The sequence below is a fragment of the Sinocyclocheilus rhinocerous genome, unplaced genomic scaffold, assembly GCF_001515625.1.
Source record: "Sinocyclocheilus rhinocerous isolate Xijiao unplaced genomic scaffold, SAMN03320098_v1.1 scaffold1266, whole genome shotgun sequence".
NCBI classification, from domain to species: Eukaryota; Metazoa; Chordata; class Actinopteri; order Cypriniformes; family Cyprinidae; genus Sinocyclocheilus; species Sinocyclocheilus rhinocerous.
In genome coordinates, this window is record NW_015660496.1 from 291212 (window position 1) to 306979 (window position 15768).

Here is a 15768-nt window from a genome sequence, read left to right on the forward strand (position 1 = left end):
CATGGCTTAGACAAAATCCACGTCCATTCCAGACTCAGGAGGAGTGAACAGAGAAGGATTTGGCCTCATTTCAGAAACCTCCAACTGGTTCTTCTCATCCTCACTCTCTCCTGAGAGCTTGGACTCTGATTTGTTACAGTATTAAAACTGTAAACTGTGACGTTACCGTTACAAAGTGCTGGGTGTATTAATAGAGGGAAAACTGTGATAGTAGTAATCAAAAATAGGAAAGAGACGTTCTTTTGAACTTTCCATTCATAAAATAATGCTAAAAACAGTATCATGGTCTCCGCAAAAATATTAAGCGGTACAATTGTTTTCAACAGTGGTAATAAGAAATGTTGCTTGAGGCACAAATCAAAATGATTTCTGAAGGATTTCATGAATGTTGCCCAGCAGACACAGGATGTAACGTCAGGTTGACGTTGGACATGATGTCACACAGACGTTGCATTTTGGTTGAGAATGAAAATCGTGTTGACGTCAGTATTTGACGCCAATTTGACATTGACTTGGCATTGGATTTTGGTTACACAACCTAAAAACAACAAATATCAACATAAGCTGACGTCGGTATTGGACATTGATATTAGACATTGAATCGACATTGAATTTTGGTCACCTGGCATCGCAACCGAAATTTAACGAAATATCAACGTCTTATGATGGTGTACGCCTGCTGGGTTGTAAGTAAATAGTGCATTTGCCTGCCCCCTGCCTGTCAAACTGCATCACTGCAGTCAGCATAGCCACACCTTGCTGCCAGCTTTACTTGTAGTTCGATCAACTCTTTAACTTGTGAATGTGTAAACGTGTCTGTTGATATCACTTCCCTTATGGAAATGTTATTATTTAATGAGCTAACCTCTATGAGCACATACACACAGATAATGGTTGCCCCTCCTTCTCTCTTTGTAGACATAATTTGTTATTTGAAGGAGATTCGTCTCTCTTCTCCCGGAACAAAACATGGCAATGAAAGTATATGCGTTGCTTGTGTGTGTTATTGCGTGTGGAGAGATGTGTAATTTACAAATTTCAACACCAGTCCCACATTTAAATGTGCTTGTCAAAAAATCCCAAAACTTAGTAGCGTATACAAACCCATGTGCCTTGTATGTTTAACAGATCAGAGGTCATTTTGAAAACATAATGTATACACTGTGCAAAAGTTTTTTTTGTTAGTTTTTTTTCAGCAGCCATTACTCCAGTCTTCAGTGTCACATGATCCTTCAGAAATCATTCTAATGTGCTGATTTGGTGCTCAAAAACTTGAACTTATCAATCTTGAAAAGAGTTATGCAGCTTAATATTTTTGTGGAAAACATACTTTTTTCAGTATACTTTAATTCTCTTGTTCTCTCTTGCAGGATCTGATCAACACTGCCACCAGCACCTTGTTCTTCTTTCTGGCTTCAGTGGTTTTGGCAGCTCTTAACCATCAAACTGGAGCAGAGATCGCAGCTGTGGTATCTATCCCCTTACTCAGCTCTTTATTTCATGAATTCTGTCGCTGTGATTGTGGGTGAATTCAAATGTTTAGTAATTTCTCAAGTATTTGAAGTGGGCCCTAGTCTGCCGGGGCTCTGCTGCTCTCAAGTGGCTGAAATAGAGTAAGCACATAGTCATTCCTGGAGACAGGAAGACAAAGGGAAGTTCTGAGCAGTCATAGTCACCATCAACCTAAAGGTTTTACGTTTTTCTTTAGTTCTTTGATTTTTAATACTGAAAATCGCACTGCTTCCTCTTTTCCTCTTTCTCCATCCCACTTCTCTTTTCACTCAGTTTTGTTTTTCTTTTCCTCGTGTTTCTATTCCAAAATTCCCAATGTGTGTCACGTTTTTACTCTATCACTCATTACAAATTCCCACAGAATTTAGTTACACATTAACCTCGTGTTTACAAAATATTTTAGCCTATTTGATTATGTTTTGTCATAGCTGTCAATAAGACACACTCAGCTCTGTTTAAGTATATTTCACAGAATAACTGGGAGCCCTTTTCCACCTAAAATCATAAAAGATAAATAATCATGAGATAAAGTTTTTAAATTAGAAATGTCAGATACAATGTAGCAGTTGTGAGATTTTAAATCAGTTATCTTTAATTTTTTTTTTTTTTTTTTTTACTTTGAGACCGGAAACAGGTTTTCATAAAACTCCATAATTCCACTGATTTTCCCCTAAAATCAACGCAGAAAATGCCAAAAACGTCCATTGACTCCATCTGGGATTGCTCATTACGGTGTGTTATAACTGAAGCCACTATAAACATCTCATATTATGCACATACCTTTCTAGTTAGTTTGTCTGTTTTGGTTGAGGCTGCTGACCTCTTGTGACTGTGTAGAGGTTTGTTGTAGATGGCTCAGTGAAGAGAAGTAATTCCCAATATTGATACAGGATCAGGTTCTCTTACTGAGATCCTGACCTTTATGATTGTAGACACTTCAAGAATGACCTGACATCAGCAAAATATCCACCAACACCTTGGAAGTCAAAGGCTGGGGATTTGGGCTAAGAGTTTTATGATACAGATGTTCTCAGCAGGAAACCACTTTAACACCCGGGGATTTTTCTGAACCACGGGGCACTGCAAAATTCCTTCAGCCCTCACAGCCTGCCAGAGACATGGAGTATTTGCTGATATCTGCCTCATATTGCAATTTACTAGAAAACAGATCTATATTATTTAGACATATAGTAGATGTAATGTTATATGTACGTCACTTAAATAAATAGTTTACCCAAAAATGAAAATTTGCTGAAAAATTACTCACCCTCAGGTCATCCGGATTAGAAGATTAGAAACTTGCTCATCACTTGCTTATCAATGGATCCTCTGTAGTAAATGGGTGCCGTCAAAATGAGAATCCAAACAGCTGATAAAAACATCAAAATAATCCACAAGTAATCAATACGACTCCAGTTAATGTCTTCTAAAGTGTAAAGCTGCATGTTTGTAAGAAACAAATCCATTATTAAGGCTTTTTAACTTATAACCGTTGCTTCTGGCCAAAGTACCTGTCCATTATCCATAATAACGCTTCCTCCAGTGAAAAAGTCCATCCCCTGTTGTTCTCTCACATCAAAATCTACTGACATGTTGGTTTAGAACTGCTTTGGACTTTATCTGTGCATATTTACTTCAGATGAGACAACTTTTTCACTGACGAAAGCAATATTATGTGTAGAGGATTCGTATTTTAGCCAAAAGCAACAGTTAAAAACACGTTAATGATGGATTTATTACAAACCGCTTTTCACTTAACAAGGCATTATTTGATGGACTGGAGCCCTGTGGATTATCGTGATGTTTTTATCAGCTGTTAGGACTCTCATTCTGACGGCACCCATTCACTTCAGACGATCCGTTGGTGAGCAAGTGATGTCCAGTTTCACCAAATCTGTTCAGATGAAGAAACAAACTCTTCTACATTTAGGATGGCCTGAGGGTGAGTAAATTTTGAGCGAATTTTCCCTTTAAACCTTCATAGTTCAAAGATGAAAACTTTCCCCTTCAGTTTTCTTGAGTATAAATAGTTGTTTTGTGTGTGTTTACATCCAGATTTTCGGGTTCCTGGTGATGGGTGTGTACGGTCTGAACACATTTTTGGCAGTACGGAGATGGCATCTCGGGGACTCGCGAGATGGACCCCTGCAGACCAGCGAGTACATCCGTGCCCGCACAGCCTCACGGGGAGAGGTGGAGTCACGGCCTGAGCTACAGTAAAGCACACAGGCAGACCAATGAAGACTGAGACAAGCAAAGCCCCGTCTGCATTCCTGGCACAGTGTGCTCTTTCATATCCTCGTGATGGGAGCCTGACGAGCGGCAGTCAGGAAGAGCGCTTACAAACAAACAATTGCGTGAACAGTCTAAAATGGAACAAACCTCTGGCATCTTCATCAGTCTCAGGCCAGCATCTTTTGACTTTATACTTAAATACTGTATATTTATGTTAATTAAGGGCTTTACCTTATAATGATCTGGATAATTATTGACTGAAACTCACTCCACTGTGCTCCTAAACTCCCAGCGGGGGAAAGGTTTTAATAATGCCTGCAATAAAATGGACAAAACCTGTCAGTCACCGTTTGAAACCCGCTTCTATTTAGCTCTGCATTCTATTTAGAATGCAACTATGCCTTAAATGTCTTATCAAGGATTAAAAATAACTATACAGAATGGAATAATGGAAATGAATGGTTGCTAAATAGACTGATATAAGTGATCTTTCTGACTGAAATGTAATGGGAATTTGTAGGAATGTTTATGAGCAAAACAAATTTAAAAAATGTTTTATTTTTTTTTCTCTGCCATTGTGTTCCTGTATCAAACACATCTAGTAAACTGCCGTTGCATTGGGCTGTTTTTCTGTAGATATGAAGTGACTAGATGATAGGAGCACCAGTATTTATTTTAATGTTAATTATTTTTTTGTAATACCACAGCTTTGGTAGCTACATTGTATCAAATGTAGAATTTCACCTCGTGAATGTGTCCCTGCATTGCAACAGACAGTTACAGCTTTCAGATTGTCTGTGTGGGTGAAGGGAGGTGTGAGTTTATGAAACTTTTTAGTCTAATCTTTAGATGATACAAATGTTTAGTTACTAAATCGTGTGTGCATAGTCTGTTGGTCATTTTTGTTGTTTGTAATATTTTCTCTACTCCACTGTGTACTCCAAGTTATCTGTATATGTCGATTTAAGCAAGGGTAGAGTTTTTGAAGAAGGTGTATATATTACGTATCTGTGTGTGACATTTTACATTTCTGAAGGTTTCCTATTTGTATGAATTCTGACACTAATAGACTGTATTTGAAGGAACAAGTGTACTGCAGTACATATGAATGCATTAGCTAAACTGTGTATCTTTTTTCTGTGTGCTTTAATCATAGAGGCTTTATTAGTCGAAACCCTTGGACACTAATGTTACGACAACATTAGCAGAATAACTGCTTCATCGGGTGTGAAATTCAGACATTTTATTTGCACTCTCTGATGAAAGTGGTAAAATCATCTGTTTTCTGAAGTGAAGCTTTGTTGACCTTCTAATGGGTCTTTTTGAAAAGAGTATCATAGAATGACATAGGGGGGGAAATTAAATGCATCTTTTAACACAGATTTTAAGGCATAGTGCAATTGTTCATGATTTTTTTTTTCACTAGAAAATGCTCATTTGCAATATTCGTTTATATATTCATACTTATGTCTTATTTTAAGTTCTTAAATGAAGTCACTTTTATGTTTTGGAATAAGACCAATGTTGAAATGAAGTCATTTTGAGTATAATGTCTCACATTATAGACATTGATCAACACTGTGTGGGCTTGAAAATGTTAAAAGACAATCACAAGAATGATTTGTGTCTTAATGAAGGACTCTGCATTAAAGTGCTGAAGTCACTGAGTATTTGTCCTGTTTTGAAAGCAATACTGTGTTGCTTATGCTTTAATAATGTGTAAGAGCTTTCACTGTGCTTTGACTTTGTGCTAAACTTCTTATTGGAAGATTTTAGCATCAAAATAATTCCTGATTTTGACCTGCAGTCCGTAACTTTTTTGTGTTCAAAATTTAAAAAATTATATAATAAGCGAATACACCATGAATCCATTTTCCAAACCGTGTTTTTGGCTTTTCCTGAATCACTACGGTACACCTATAATAAGTGTTTATATTCGGACTATTTAGACTGGTTCGGGTAGGTACCGCTGCGGAGTAGCCCAGTACCTGCGTGATTCGCCATAGACATAAACAGAGAGAAGTAGCTCCGGCAACAATGTTCTTCCGCAAGACGCACGCAGTTCTGTTTATTAACCGCTAGAGCGCCAAAAGTTACGGTCTGCAGCTTTAAGGTTTGAACTGTTTTCAACTCACAAATCATTGAAGTGTTTCAAAATAAACTAAAAGTTGACATTTTGAGGGAGTCAAATGATTTGACATTTCCCGTATTCAAGAAAGCAATGTTTTATTCCATGTAACAGTGCTATAAATTTGTATTTTTGTATTTATAGAGTTGTGCATAGACTTACAAAATGCTAATTGTTTAAAAATAGTTGTGATTGCAATCTTTTCCTCAAATAAATGGATTTGGATGGACTTGATCTGTAAATGAGGAAAAGCCTTACTGTGGTACAGGAATCCACTGCATTTACAATCGCTAAGACCTATTTCTCAATACTTGTCACTTTTTCAAAACTCTTCATGCAGTGAACACAACAGAAGTCTACAGTATGTGGGCTAAACTGTGGATCATTTTCCAGTGCTTTGGCTCAAAATACATTCAATGACTACATATTTCCATTTACATGAATTCCTCTCTCACTCAGAAACAACAGCCACCAATATATCTATGTACCTACAGGCCCATTTGCATGTTTACAGCTCTCTTTTGTGTTACCTTTAAGTTTAAAATCATAATTACCGAATAAGACAGAAGCTTTCTACATTTATACCGTAATACCACATTGAAATATATTCCAAATCTAAAAAAAACACACTGTCAACACAATTAGTTGTAGCTGAATACATACACAGGTCTTTCAATTTCAATTTTATCTATACAAATGGGTGCAACTAATTTGACAGTGTAATATATATTGCAGTGACTTCTAAACAGTAGAGATCTGAAATGTTACAAAAGAAAAACCTATAATGATACTCGAATGAGTGTACTACATGTTATGTAGTGTTTTGTTCATTTTAGCACATTTTGGATGTGAAATTAACTGCTGTGTCAAGATGAAAGTTGGCAAGGAGAACTGTGACGAGTTTTGAAAAGTGACCTTGAAGAAGTGTGGAGAAATGGTAAAACACTGTAAATTCAAACTCACGGAAATACACCACATATCACTTACAAACGCCATCACATTTTGCTCCTAACGTTCCAAATTACTGGCAAAATTGCTTTCTTTATTTGCTAAAAATAAACAATACTAACAAAATTGCACCAAAATTATTTATTGATGTGGCGATCTGACAGTGCATGTTTCCAAGAATCCTTAAAGCATATCCACTCTTCATAGAAACACTAGAAGGTGGTTTACATGTGGTTACATGCAGCATGCCTGAGAATACTATAGTAAACCAGGAGGTGCTCCTGTATGCACTGCTGAAGCTCACGTTTATATTACAGGTTCAATAGCAGAAGAGTGGCACTGTAAGTATAGTACATCTCTAGGTGAGCATGATAAGACAAATCCTGCTTTTTTTTTGCAGTACTTTGGCAAGACATTGGTTTTACTTCAGCATTAAAAGACTAACACCAATGTGTAGACCTGTGGAAATAAGACAGGTGACTGTGGCCAGCCAACCACCTGCTAATTTCATACATGATGTAAACTTATTTTATTGCTACAAAGCATTAGACATTAAAACATATTATTATTCCCAATACAGGGCTTCATCCCCAAATCATGCATCATTTTTTAAAAGAGAATTTAAGTGAACATATTTTGAGAAAATATTCTCTCAGAATAGTTCTAATTAGTAAACATATACACACAGCTCCCAAATATAGACACATTAAAAAAACACTCGTACATATTGTAAAATCTGAACTGAAAGTGACCACACACACAATCATACTAGAAGTAGACCTAAGCTGTAAGAGGCAGTACATAAACATCATAAATGGTACAATACTGCCCTTTCTTCCAAAAACAGTCATCAAGCTTGACTGATGTGAAGCTATGCTACTGGAATAATTCACAGCTTTGGGAAAATCAAATGAGAGAGGCTTAGATTGCATGGACGCATGTATATACAAAGATTACTGAAAACTCTATAACTTCTATTCTGTGATGTGACATTTGAAATAGACTGTTTAATTCTACTGACAAAAAGCATACCCAAAATTTCAAACAAACAATATAAGGTTATACCAAAGTCTGTTTTGGTTGTCAGGCACTGTAGTGGTCACACACCAGGTTTTTGGACACAGCTTTAGTCAGAGTCGGAGTCTGAGTCATCATCTGTGCGGAAGAAGAATGTGTTATTCTGGAAGAAAGAGCCTCTGAATAACGACAGGAAAGAGAAGAATGAGATGGGGAATTCCCAGTGAAAATAATCTGCCATGGAAGTTTAATGCATGTGACTATGCATGACAGTTGCTAGAACAGTTTGCTTATAGTGAGAGTTAATTCCTACATTTAAATGATACCAAAGACTATAAAATGGACTTTGATGATACTCCAGGAGTTCTGCCTGGTCACTCACAGTAACTAGAATAAAAGCTACACTGTGGATAACTATTTATGAAGTTATGAAACCACACTTCCTGAAAACCACGTCACCTTTCACCTCCTGTGTCTAGTCTCACTAATAGTTTTGCTGCTTTAGTTTGATGTGGAAAGCTTCATGCATGTATCCTGTGAATGAAACTCCAGCAGAGAGAGAGAAAAAAAGAGAGTACTTTCACATCTCAGTAGTTGCATTACTGTTCAGAAGTTTGGAATTGTAAAATATAACAATTTAAAATAACTTTTATATTTTTATATATTTTAAAATATGTATTCCTGTGATGGCAAAGACTGGTCATTCCTCCAGTCTTAAGTGTCACATGATCCTTCAGAAATCATCACTAATATGCTGATTTGACACTGAAGAAGCTTTTTGTTTTATTTCCTATGTTGAAAACAGATGTGTTGCTTAATATTTGTGTGGAAACTGCAATATAACTTTTTTTCAGGATTCTTCGATGAATAGAAAGTTCAAAAGAACAGCATTTATTTGAAATAGAAATCTTTTTGTAAAAATATAAATGTCTTTACGCACATTTACTGTCAATTGAATTCATACTTGCTGAATAAAAGTATTAATTTCTTTTAAAAAAAGTACATTAATTAATTCTAACTGACCTCAAACTTTTGAATGGTAGTGTAAATAAGAACCCAGTATTGATACCTTGTGTGTTTGGTGGCTCTTCACTGGAATCACCTCCCTTGAGGAAGTTGGCCAGTTCATTAAAAATGAAATAAAAGTCCAGGGCAAAGAATATTGTGGTAATGAAGCCAAAGACCTAAGAAGTGAAAGAGAAAGAAAAACAGAGACACATGAAACCAGTACAAACATCACACAAGTCACATGTTGTATAACTATAAATCAAAAAATAAACAGTGCTGTCAATGATAGTGCCAATAAAAGAGAATTTGACTGAACTGATGTAAGCCTACCCCAGCGGCCTTTGAGGCTCCATCCACATATTTTGACACAGATATTATAGAGATGATGAAAAAGATGATGGAAGCGCTGACACAGCGCAGGAAGTCCTTGATGAAACAACAGGCATGGTGATTAGGACAAAAGGACAGAACTGGTATTCATGGACAAATGTTATTATCTGATGTTCTATGAAGTTCCAGCACAGTAATTTTGTAGGTCAGAAAACTTACCATGAGGGGCCAGTGAAAGCCCTTAAATCTCTCATTGAACTTTGTAGAATAAGCAAACAGCAAGAAGAGGGCAGCCAATAACTCTATTAAGGGAGCTGTGACGAAGGCAGCTGCTGTTGAAGCAGCAAAGCATACAAAACTGATGAACGACATCACCTGAGGGGACAGGATACATAAGGACACATTTTTTGTTAATTATTGTTCTTCATTATTTTGTTCATTGCTGAAAATTAGTAACAAGGTGAGTGCACCAGACCTTTTAAAGATATATTTGCATTTCATGCCAACTTTAAGTTTGATGCTTTGACTTTTTTGGAAACTTGCATTGACAGAGAAGAAACAACTGGCCATTTATTTGTCTAAACTGTAATTATATAATGAGGTTCATGAGGACACAAATTTGTATAATGACATGGGTATGACATAGGTATTACAACATTACAACATGAAGGTGATTTATAAGGACACTTTCGGTGTCCCCGTAATTCAAAAGACTTATAAATCATACAGAATGACTTTTTTTTTTTTAAATCTAAAAATTCACAAAGTTTTCTGTGAGGGGTAGGTTTAGGTGTAGGATTGGTGTAGAGCGATAGAAAATACGGTTTGTTCAGTATAAAAACCATTACACCTATGGAGAGTCCCTAAACCATAAAAACCGTGTGTGTGTGTGTGTGTGTACCTGCTTTTCTATTCTGGTGGGGACTTAAACCTGAATACACACAGACTCATGGGGACTCGTGTCACGGTGGGGACCTAATTCTAAACTTAGCATTTTTATCAAGCTCCTATGTTTAGGCTCAGTAATTTTACTTTAATGGCACTATATAGGTCATTTTCTATGCCATTAAAGTGAAAGAACTGAACATAAATATAGGAGGCCACTACTAGCCTTGATAAAAACTCCCCCTTCAGATGAATGAGGAAAGTTTGACCTATATAGCTGCAGAAAACAGCTAATTTATCCATTTATTTAACAAAGAAGCGGAAACTTTTCAGAACAAAAATGTCATATAAGAATAACCAGTGAAAAACAGATCGATAAGAATAAGAAACTAAAATCAGAAGAATGCCATGATTTATGTTGCATTTCTGTATAAAGTAGCTGCATCCAGATGCCCCCCAAAAAAAAAACATTTAACGGATATAACATAACTCAAAACAATGACTTAAACACTATTATGGATGGATTCAACATGGTAAAAGTCGAAAAGCATACCACTTCACCGAGCAGCAGTAGTCCTTTTCGGGAGGTGATGAATTCTTTACTCGGGAGAAGAGAATGGAATATGGTCTGTCGTGATCGGGTATTCTCCTGAGCCTCGATGTCCCCCATGATCACGCCGATGAAACTCTTCTGTTCCCGAATAAAGTTCACTGAGATGCTCCTACTCTCCGCTGTGAAACAGCTACTATTCGCAAATCGGCATAACTTTCCACGGAGTGGAAACGGAAATAATGATAGTGCGGAAACGAAGCACACAAAAGAGCAACATCTGCATTCCCGAAATCTAGAGACCGTTAATAAGTGGACAGAGAATGTGGGCGATACATCTCTCACAGGATAGAGTGGCAGCTGTAAATATATTCGTGCAACAACTGCACATAACTTCCATCTGCACGACTCGACAGATTTTAGTCCGCTCTGTTTTGAAGCCCCTTTTATCGTTCAAAATCACAGAATTAAGGTTTTTGATACTTAGTAACTTTGATGTTCATAATAACAGATAATAAAGTTTTCAGAATGTTTTTTAAACTCTACTATGAAAAAAAATATTTGAGGTCAGGGATAAGTCATGAATGCAATAACTTGTATGTACTCAATGTAATTTTGGGGGGAATATTTTTTAATCATATAGCCTATTGTACATGGTTTGAATTGTTCATTCTGGGGTCAAATCAACCCAAAATTAGCATAATAACTCTGGATAACAACAATCTTTCAGACAAAGTGCTATTTTACTTAACAAAATCAGTCAATGTTGAGACAATGATCCTCAGTTTATAAAGGAATTTATTTTGAGTGGTGATGATTTGTGGATAGGTTTCATCCTTTTGCACACTTACATGTATCCAAATGAGCAATAGCATATCTGCATTTCCAAAGATCTGGAGAAATCTGCATAACTGAACAGAGAATGTGGGTGATCTCTCACAGGACAGAGTGGCAACTCATTTCATTAAAAAAACAAATACATTATAATAAGTATTTTACAATCTCATTTTGGTTATTAAAAAATATTTGCAAAATGAGAGATCTGGTCCTGCAGAGCTTTAGGTTTTCCCCGTTTGGGCCTCTGTGGTGGTTCTTGGTTTGTTGAATGTGAATGTTTTGAAAAGGATATAGCTATCCAAGGACCACAAGGCTGCAGCCACAAAGCCCACAATCTGTCAACCAAAAGACTCCATAGTGAGAAACGTTGTGTCATAATGTTTGGGTCATTCACAATGAGTATTCACAAGGAATGGAATAGGTTTAAAAAAGTATGAAAGATTTAAGGCCTGCATAGTGCTTAAAAAGATAAAGAGAGACAGAGTTCCAGGAATGGAGGATGTATTCTCACCCCTCCGCTCAGTGTGCCCTTCACTGTGTATGTGGAAACTGAATACACATCAGTGCAGCTGCAAAGAATGAGTTGAACACATCCTGTGAGAGCAAAAGGGCATTACCAACAGTTGTGTTTGCAAAGCTGCAGTTGCAGGTATTGGTGGTGTTATACAAAGTTCTCTGAGCAATAGTGCATTAATTCAGTCGAGCACATTAGATTTATGGTCTTACAATAAGGGGCCAGAAGAAGAAAGTTAACATCTTGTTGAGTTTCAGTAGGTAGAGCAGAGTTGCTGCAATATAGGCTGGCCTAGATGCCACTGCATAACACACAAAAGCCACAAAAACACACACCTGAAAAAAATTAAAATAAATAAATAACTTTTTTTGAAGGATTTTTTGTAAGATGACCAGATGTTACTTGACTGAAATGTGTGATGTGATTTTAGTGAACAGGCCTACATTGTTTCCCTTTTTAACAATGTTGTATTCCATCCAAATAGCAAGCCCATGCCAGCACTATTTAAATAAGTGATTGCCAGTGATTGAGCATTTTTTCCTTCCCAAAAAGTATCAAAAATAACAATACTATCATGTTTAATTTGTATAAAAGTCTCACCATTTCTGATATTTTCAGTAGGCCTTTTGAAGACTTCAACAAGGCCAGATCAACTTCCATTGTGGCATTAATATGATCTTTGTATAAAATTAAATACAATATGATGTTTTATGTTGATGAGTTGTTCTCATAACACAGCTTGTGGATCTCGACACATTACTTCCTGAGTGAGTGTTTCCTTTTAGTCTCAGGAAATGACTAAATGCACTTTTTTTGTTGGCAGTTGAACTCAACAGTTTTAGGCAGTGAGTGCAATCTGATTCTCTGTTCATGGAAGCCTATACAGAACTCAAATCTGAGGATAATATTTCTGCATTGCATTGATAATTTTGTAAAGTGACTGCAAATTATAAAGTGATGAACAATAAAATATTCTCTTTAGCATAACTATGTTAAAGTAGCTGGTATCTGAAGAGCATTGTGATTCTGACTGGTCATGGCCAATTAGATCTATATACTTCGTGAAAAGTCATGTCAAAATAAAAGTCATTGTATTGTTTAAAGGGGTCATATGATGCTGCTAAAAAGAACATTATTTTGTGTATTTGGTGTAATGAAATGTGCTTATGCGGTTTAAAGTTAAAAAAACACATTATTTTCCACATACTGTACATTATTGTTTCTCCTCTATGCCCCGCCTTTTTGAAAGAAAGGAAAAAATGAAATCGCATCATATGACCCCTTTAACTCTTTCATTAATTACAAATTATTTTACAGATGACGTAATCTATTCTGTTGTGCCAAACAAACAATAAGAAGCAACTGCACTTCTTGGTTTTATCGCGCCATTCATTAATTTGGTCTTTCAAATTAGTTTTGTAATTTAGAGGTCTGAGATAGCATCGTGTTTCGATGAGGAACAAGATACAAACAACAAACAGGTTTCCTGAAAAGGTCAACTATTACTGCCTGTAGATAGTTGTAGGCATGTGACTCCCTTGTAAAAAAATAAATAAATTTGACTCCCTTTGTCGTTGCAATATTTACTTTAAAAACGATATAAATTTTTAGCTGCAATATTTAATAATAATATTTCCCTATACATTTCCGCGTAATAATAATAACAATGCAGTCTTATTTGGAAATAATAACATCATTGTACATCTTACGAATATTTTAATGACGAGTTAAAAATTGTGGCTTTTATTTTGACATGTTTTGGTCGGTCATTAGTGTGCACGTAACACTGCAAGGTTTGCGCAGCATGATGAGTTTATCACTTGTATATTTGTATATGTAGCTACTAGATGTCGATGAAACACGCGAGATGGTTGTTAACTTCTTAAAAGAGTTTTGTCGTGTTGTCTTACCTCTGTATTCACGCAAAGCTTTGTCAACGAATGTACTTGTCCGACGAACGCCTTCACTGGGAAAGCATTTGATCGGACTTTCGCGGAGCAGCACAATCGTGAATCACAGTAAGTCATGCGCCAGCTTCCGTTCTACGCAATATAACGGCGACCACAGCTCTCATTCTTACTCATTTTATTTACGATGTTTCTCGTTCATTTCCTATTTTCTTCAATTTTTCCCTAATCGAGTTATGTTATGCTCAATCCGCTTTACATTAACAGTACTGATATGGGTTTAAGCTTGTTGCCTTGTACATCCCCTGCTTTGTTGCCATAGAGATCTGCTGCCGAATCTGAGAAAGGTTTCATTATGTTGTCTTCTCAAGGGAAACTGGTTAGAAACGGCGAGGAGAAGAAATCAGTGGTGAGTTATACATTGCAGCATGTTTTTGGATGAATAGATCCTCTGATCTGAAAGAGAGTCTATTACACGGCTGAGAAGACAGTGAACATAATATTTTTAAATATGTGTATGGGTTGTTGTTGTTTTGAAATTTGCATCCACTTTTGTTCAGATCTGGATAGAGGGAAATATTGCAAGTGGAAAGACAACATGTCTGGAATACTTCAGCAAAACCAGTGACATTGAGGTAGTAATACAGTAAATGTGTAATGAATAATATTTCTCACGGTACCTGACATTTCACTCCTACAATTCTTATTCATTTATTTAATAGACAACTGTCTTGTGTTGTAGGTGCTAACAGAGCCTGTGTCTAAATGGAGAAATGTACAAGGATGCAATCCATTGGTAGGGACCAAGTAGCACATAATTATGGATATAATGAGCTTTTTCTTTCTGGTCCATCTTGTTGTGCATTTTATTTCATATTTGATTATATAAATGTATTTTATTCTGCCACAGGGATTGATGTACCAGGACCCATCTAGATGGGGACTCACTCTTCAGACATATGTCCAACTGACAATGCTGGATCGGCATGTCTTACCAATGGCATGTACAAGTCCTACGGAGCCCCTAAAGGGACATGGTGGTGGAAAAAAATCAGAGTGAGTGAAAAAATGTGGGGTGGGAGGAAAAAATATTTTTCAGATTTTTGTGTTCACTCGCAAAATTTTGCGTTCCCTCACAAAACTTTTGCATTCTCTGGCAAAACCAGTTGAGTTCTGACAAACACTTCCTGTTTACTTTACAGATTGTAGTGATTCATACAGCTCCATATGTTCACAATGGAGCGGTTCATAGAGTTTTATTTTGAACTTGGATGAAATAGTCAGTGCATGCTTATCAAGGCACGGTTTTGGGACATTAAAGGGGTCATATGATGCGATTTCAAGTTTTCCTTTCTCTTTGGAGTGTTACAAGCTGTTCGTGAATAGAAAAGATCCCTAAAGTTGCAAAGACTAAAGTCTCAAACCCAAAGAGATATTCTTTATAAAAGTTAAGACTTGTCCACGCCCTCCTAAAACGCCTCGTTTAAACACGCCCCCACATGTCTACGTCACTGTGTGGGAAGATTTGCATAACGCCACCCAAATGTTCACGCAAAGAAAGAAGGTGTAACTTTGATTCTCGCTGTAGTATTGTTGCTGCCGCCGCTGCCATGTCGTATTTCCTCTATGCCCCATGTTCAGAAAGGTGGGGCATAGAGGAGTGTGTTTCGTTGTGAAAGCGAAACTACTTTGTTTGGTCTTCCAAAAGAGGACACGACTAGAAATCAGTGGTTAAGTTGTATTTACAACACTGTTCCAGAACCGTTCAACCCAAATATTCAGATGTGTGCAACGCATTTTATGGAGGACGAGGACTGTTTCCTGGGAGAGTAGCCTACAATGCCAGTGTTCCGGTGAATTCAGTTCCCCTGTTTCCCCTTCGGCGCACATGCTGACC

General features: G+C 36.8%; 3 protein-coding genes and 1 pseudogene across 7 annotated transcripts in view; 2 read left to right on the forward strand and 2 right to left on the reverse strand.

Annotated features, from left to right (window-relative positions):
- Positions 1-5414, forward strand: part of LOC107725034 (CKLF-like MARVEL transmembrane domain-containing protein 4) — a 21336-nt gene extending 15922 nt beyond the window's left edge. For 2 of the 3 annotated variants that reach the window (XM_016534167.1, XM_016534166.1), the window contains exons 4-5: positions 1371-1469; positions 3568-5414. In XM_016534167.1, coding sequence (XP_016389653.1) covers positions 1371-1469; positions 3568-3732 — 264 coding nt within the window. In that variant the 3' untranslated portion in view covers positions 3733-5414. Of the gene's footprint in view, positions 1-1370; positions 1470-2785; positions 3007-3567 lie in introns of those variants that run through there. The other variant, XM_016534168.1, reaches the window with a different exon arrangement.
- Positions 5415-6978: 1564 nt separating this feature from the next.
- Positions 6979-10882, reverse strand: LOC107725035 (CKLF-like MARVEL transmembrane domain-containing protein 3). The gene is made up of 5 exons (XM_016534170.1): positions 10617-10882; positions 9398-9553; positions 9179-9274; positions 8910-9024; positions 6979-7978 (listed from the first exon to the last, which is right to left on the reverse strand). The coding sequence occupies exons 1-5, from the start codon at positions 10731-10733 to the stop codon at positions 7950-7952; spliced, it is 513 nt and encodes a 170-aa protein (XP_016389656.1). The 5' UTR covers positions 10734-10882; the 3' UTR covers positions 6979-7949.
- A 356-nt stretch (positions 10883-11238) lies between these two features.
- On the reverse strand, positions 11239-12624 carry LOC107725036 (chemokine-like factor; annotated as a pseudogene).
- Positions 12625-13738: 1114 nt separating this feature from the next.
- The window catches only part of LOC107725032 (thymidine kinase 2, mitochondrial-like), an 8059-nt gene continuing 6029 nt past the window's right edge, over positions 13739-15768 (forward strand). Inside the window, exons 1-6 of one of the 3 annotated variants that reach the window (XM_016534164.1) lie at positions 13739-13876; positions 13910-13982; positions 14243-14280; positions 14432-14506; positions 14614-14667; positions 14782-14871. In XM_016534164.1, coding sequence (XP_016389650.1) covers positions 13832-13876; positions 13910-13982; positions 14243-14280; positions 14432-14506; positions 14614-14667; positions 14782-14871 — 375 coding nt within the window. In that variant the 5' untranslated portion in view covers positions 13739-13831. Of the gene's footprint in view, positions 13983-14193; positions 14281-14431; positions 14507-14613; positions 14668-14781; positions 14872-15768 lie in introns of all 3 variants that reach the window. The other 2 variants (XM_016534163.1, XM_016534165.1) reach the window with 2 other exon arrangements.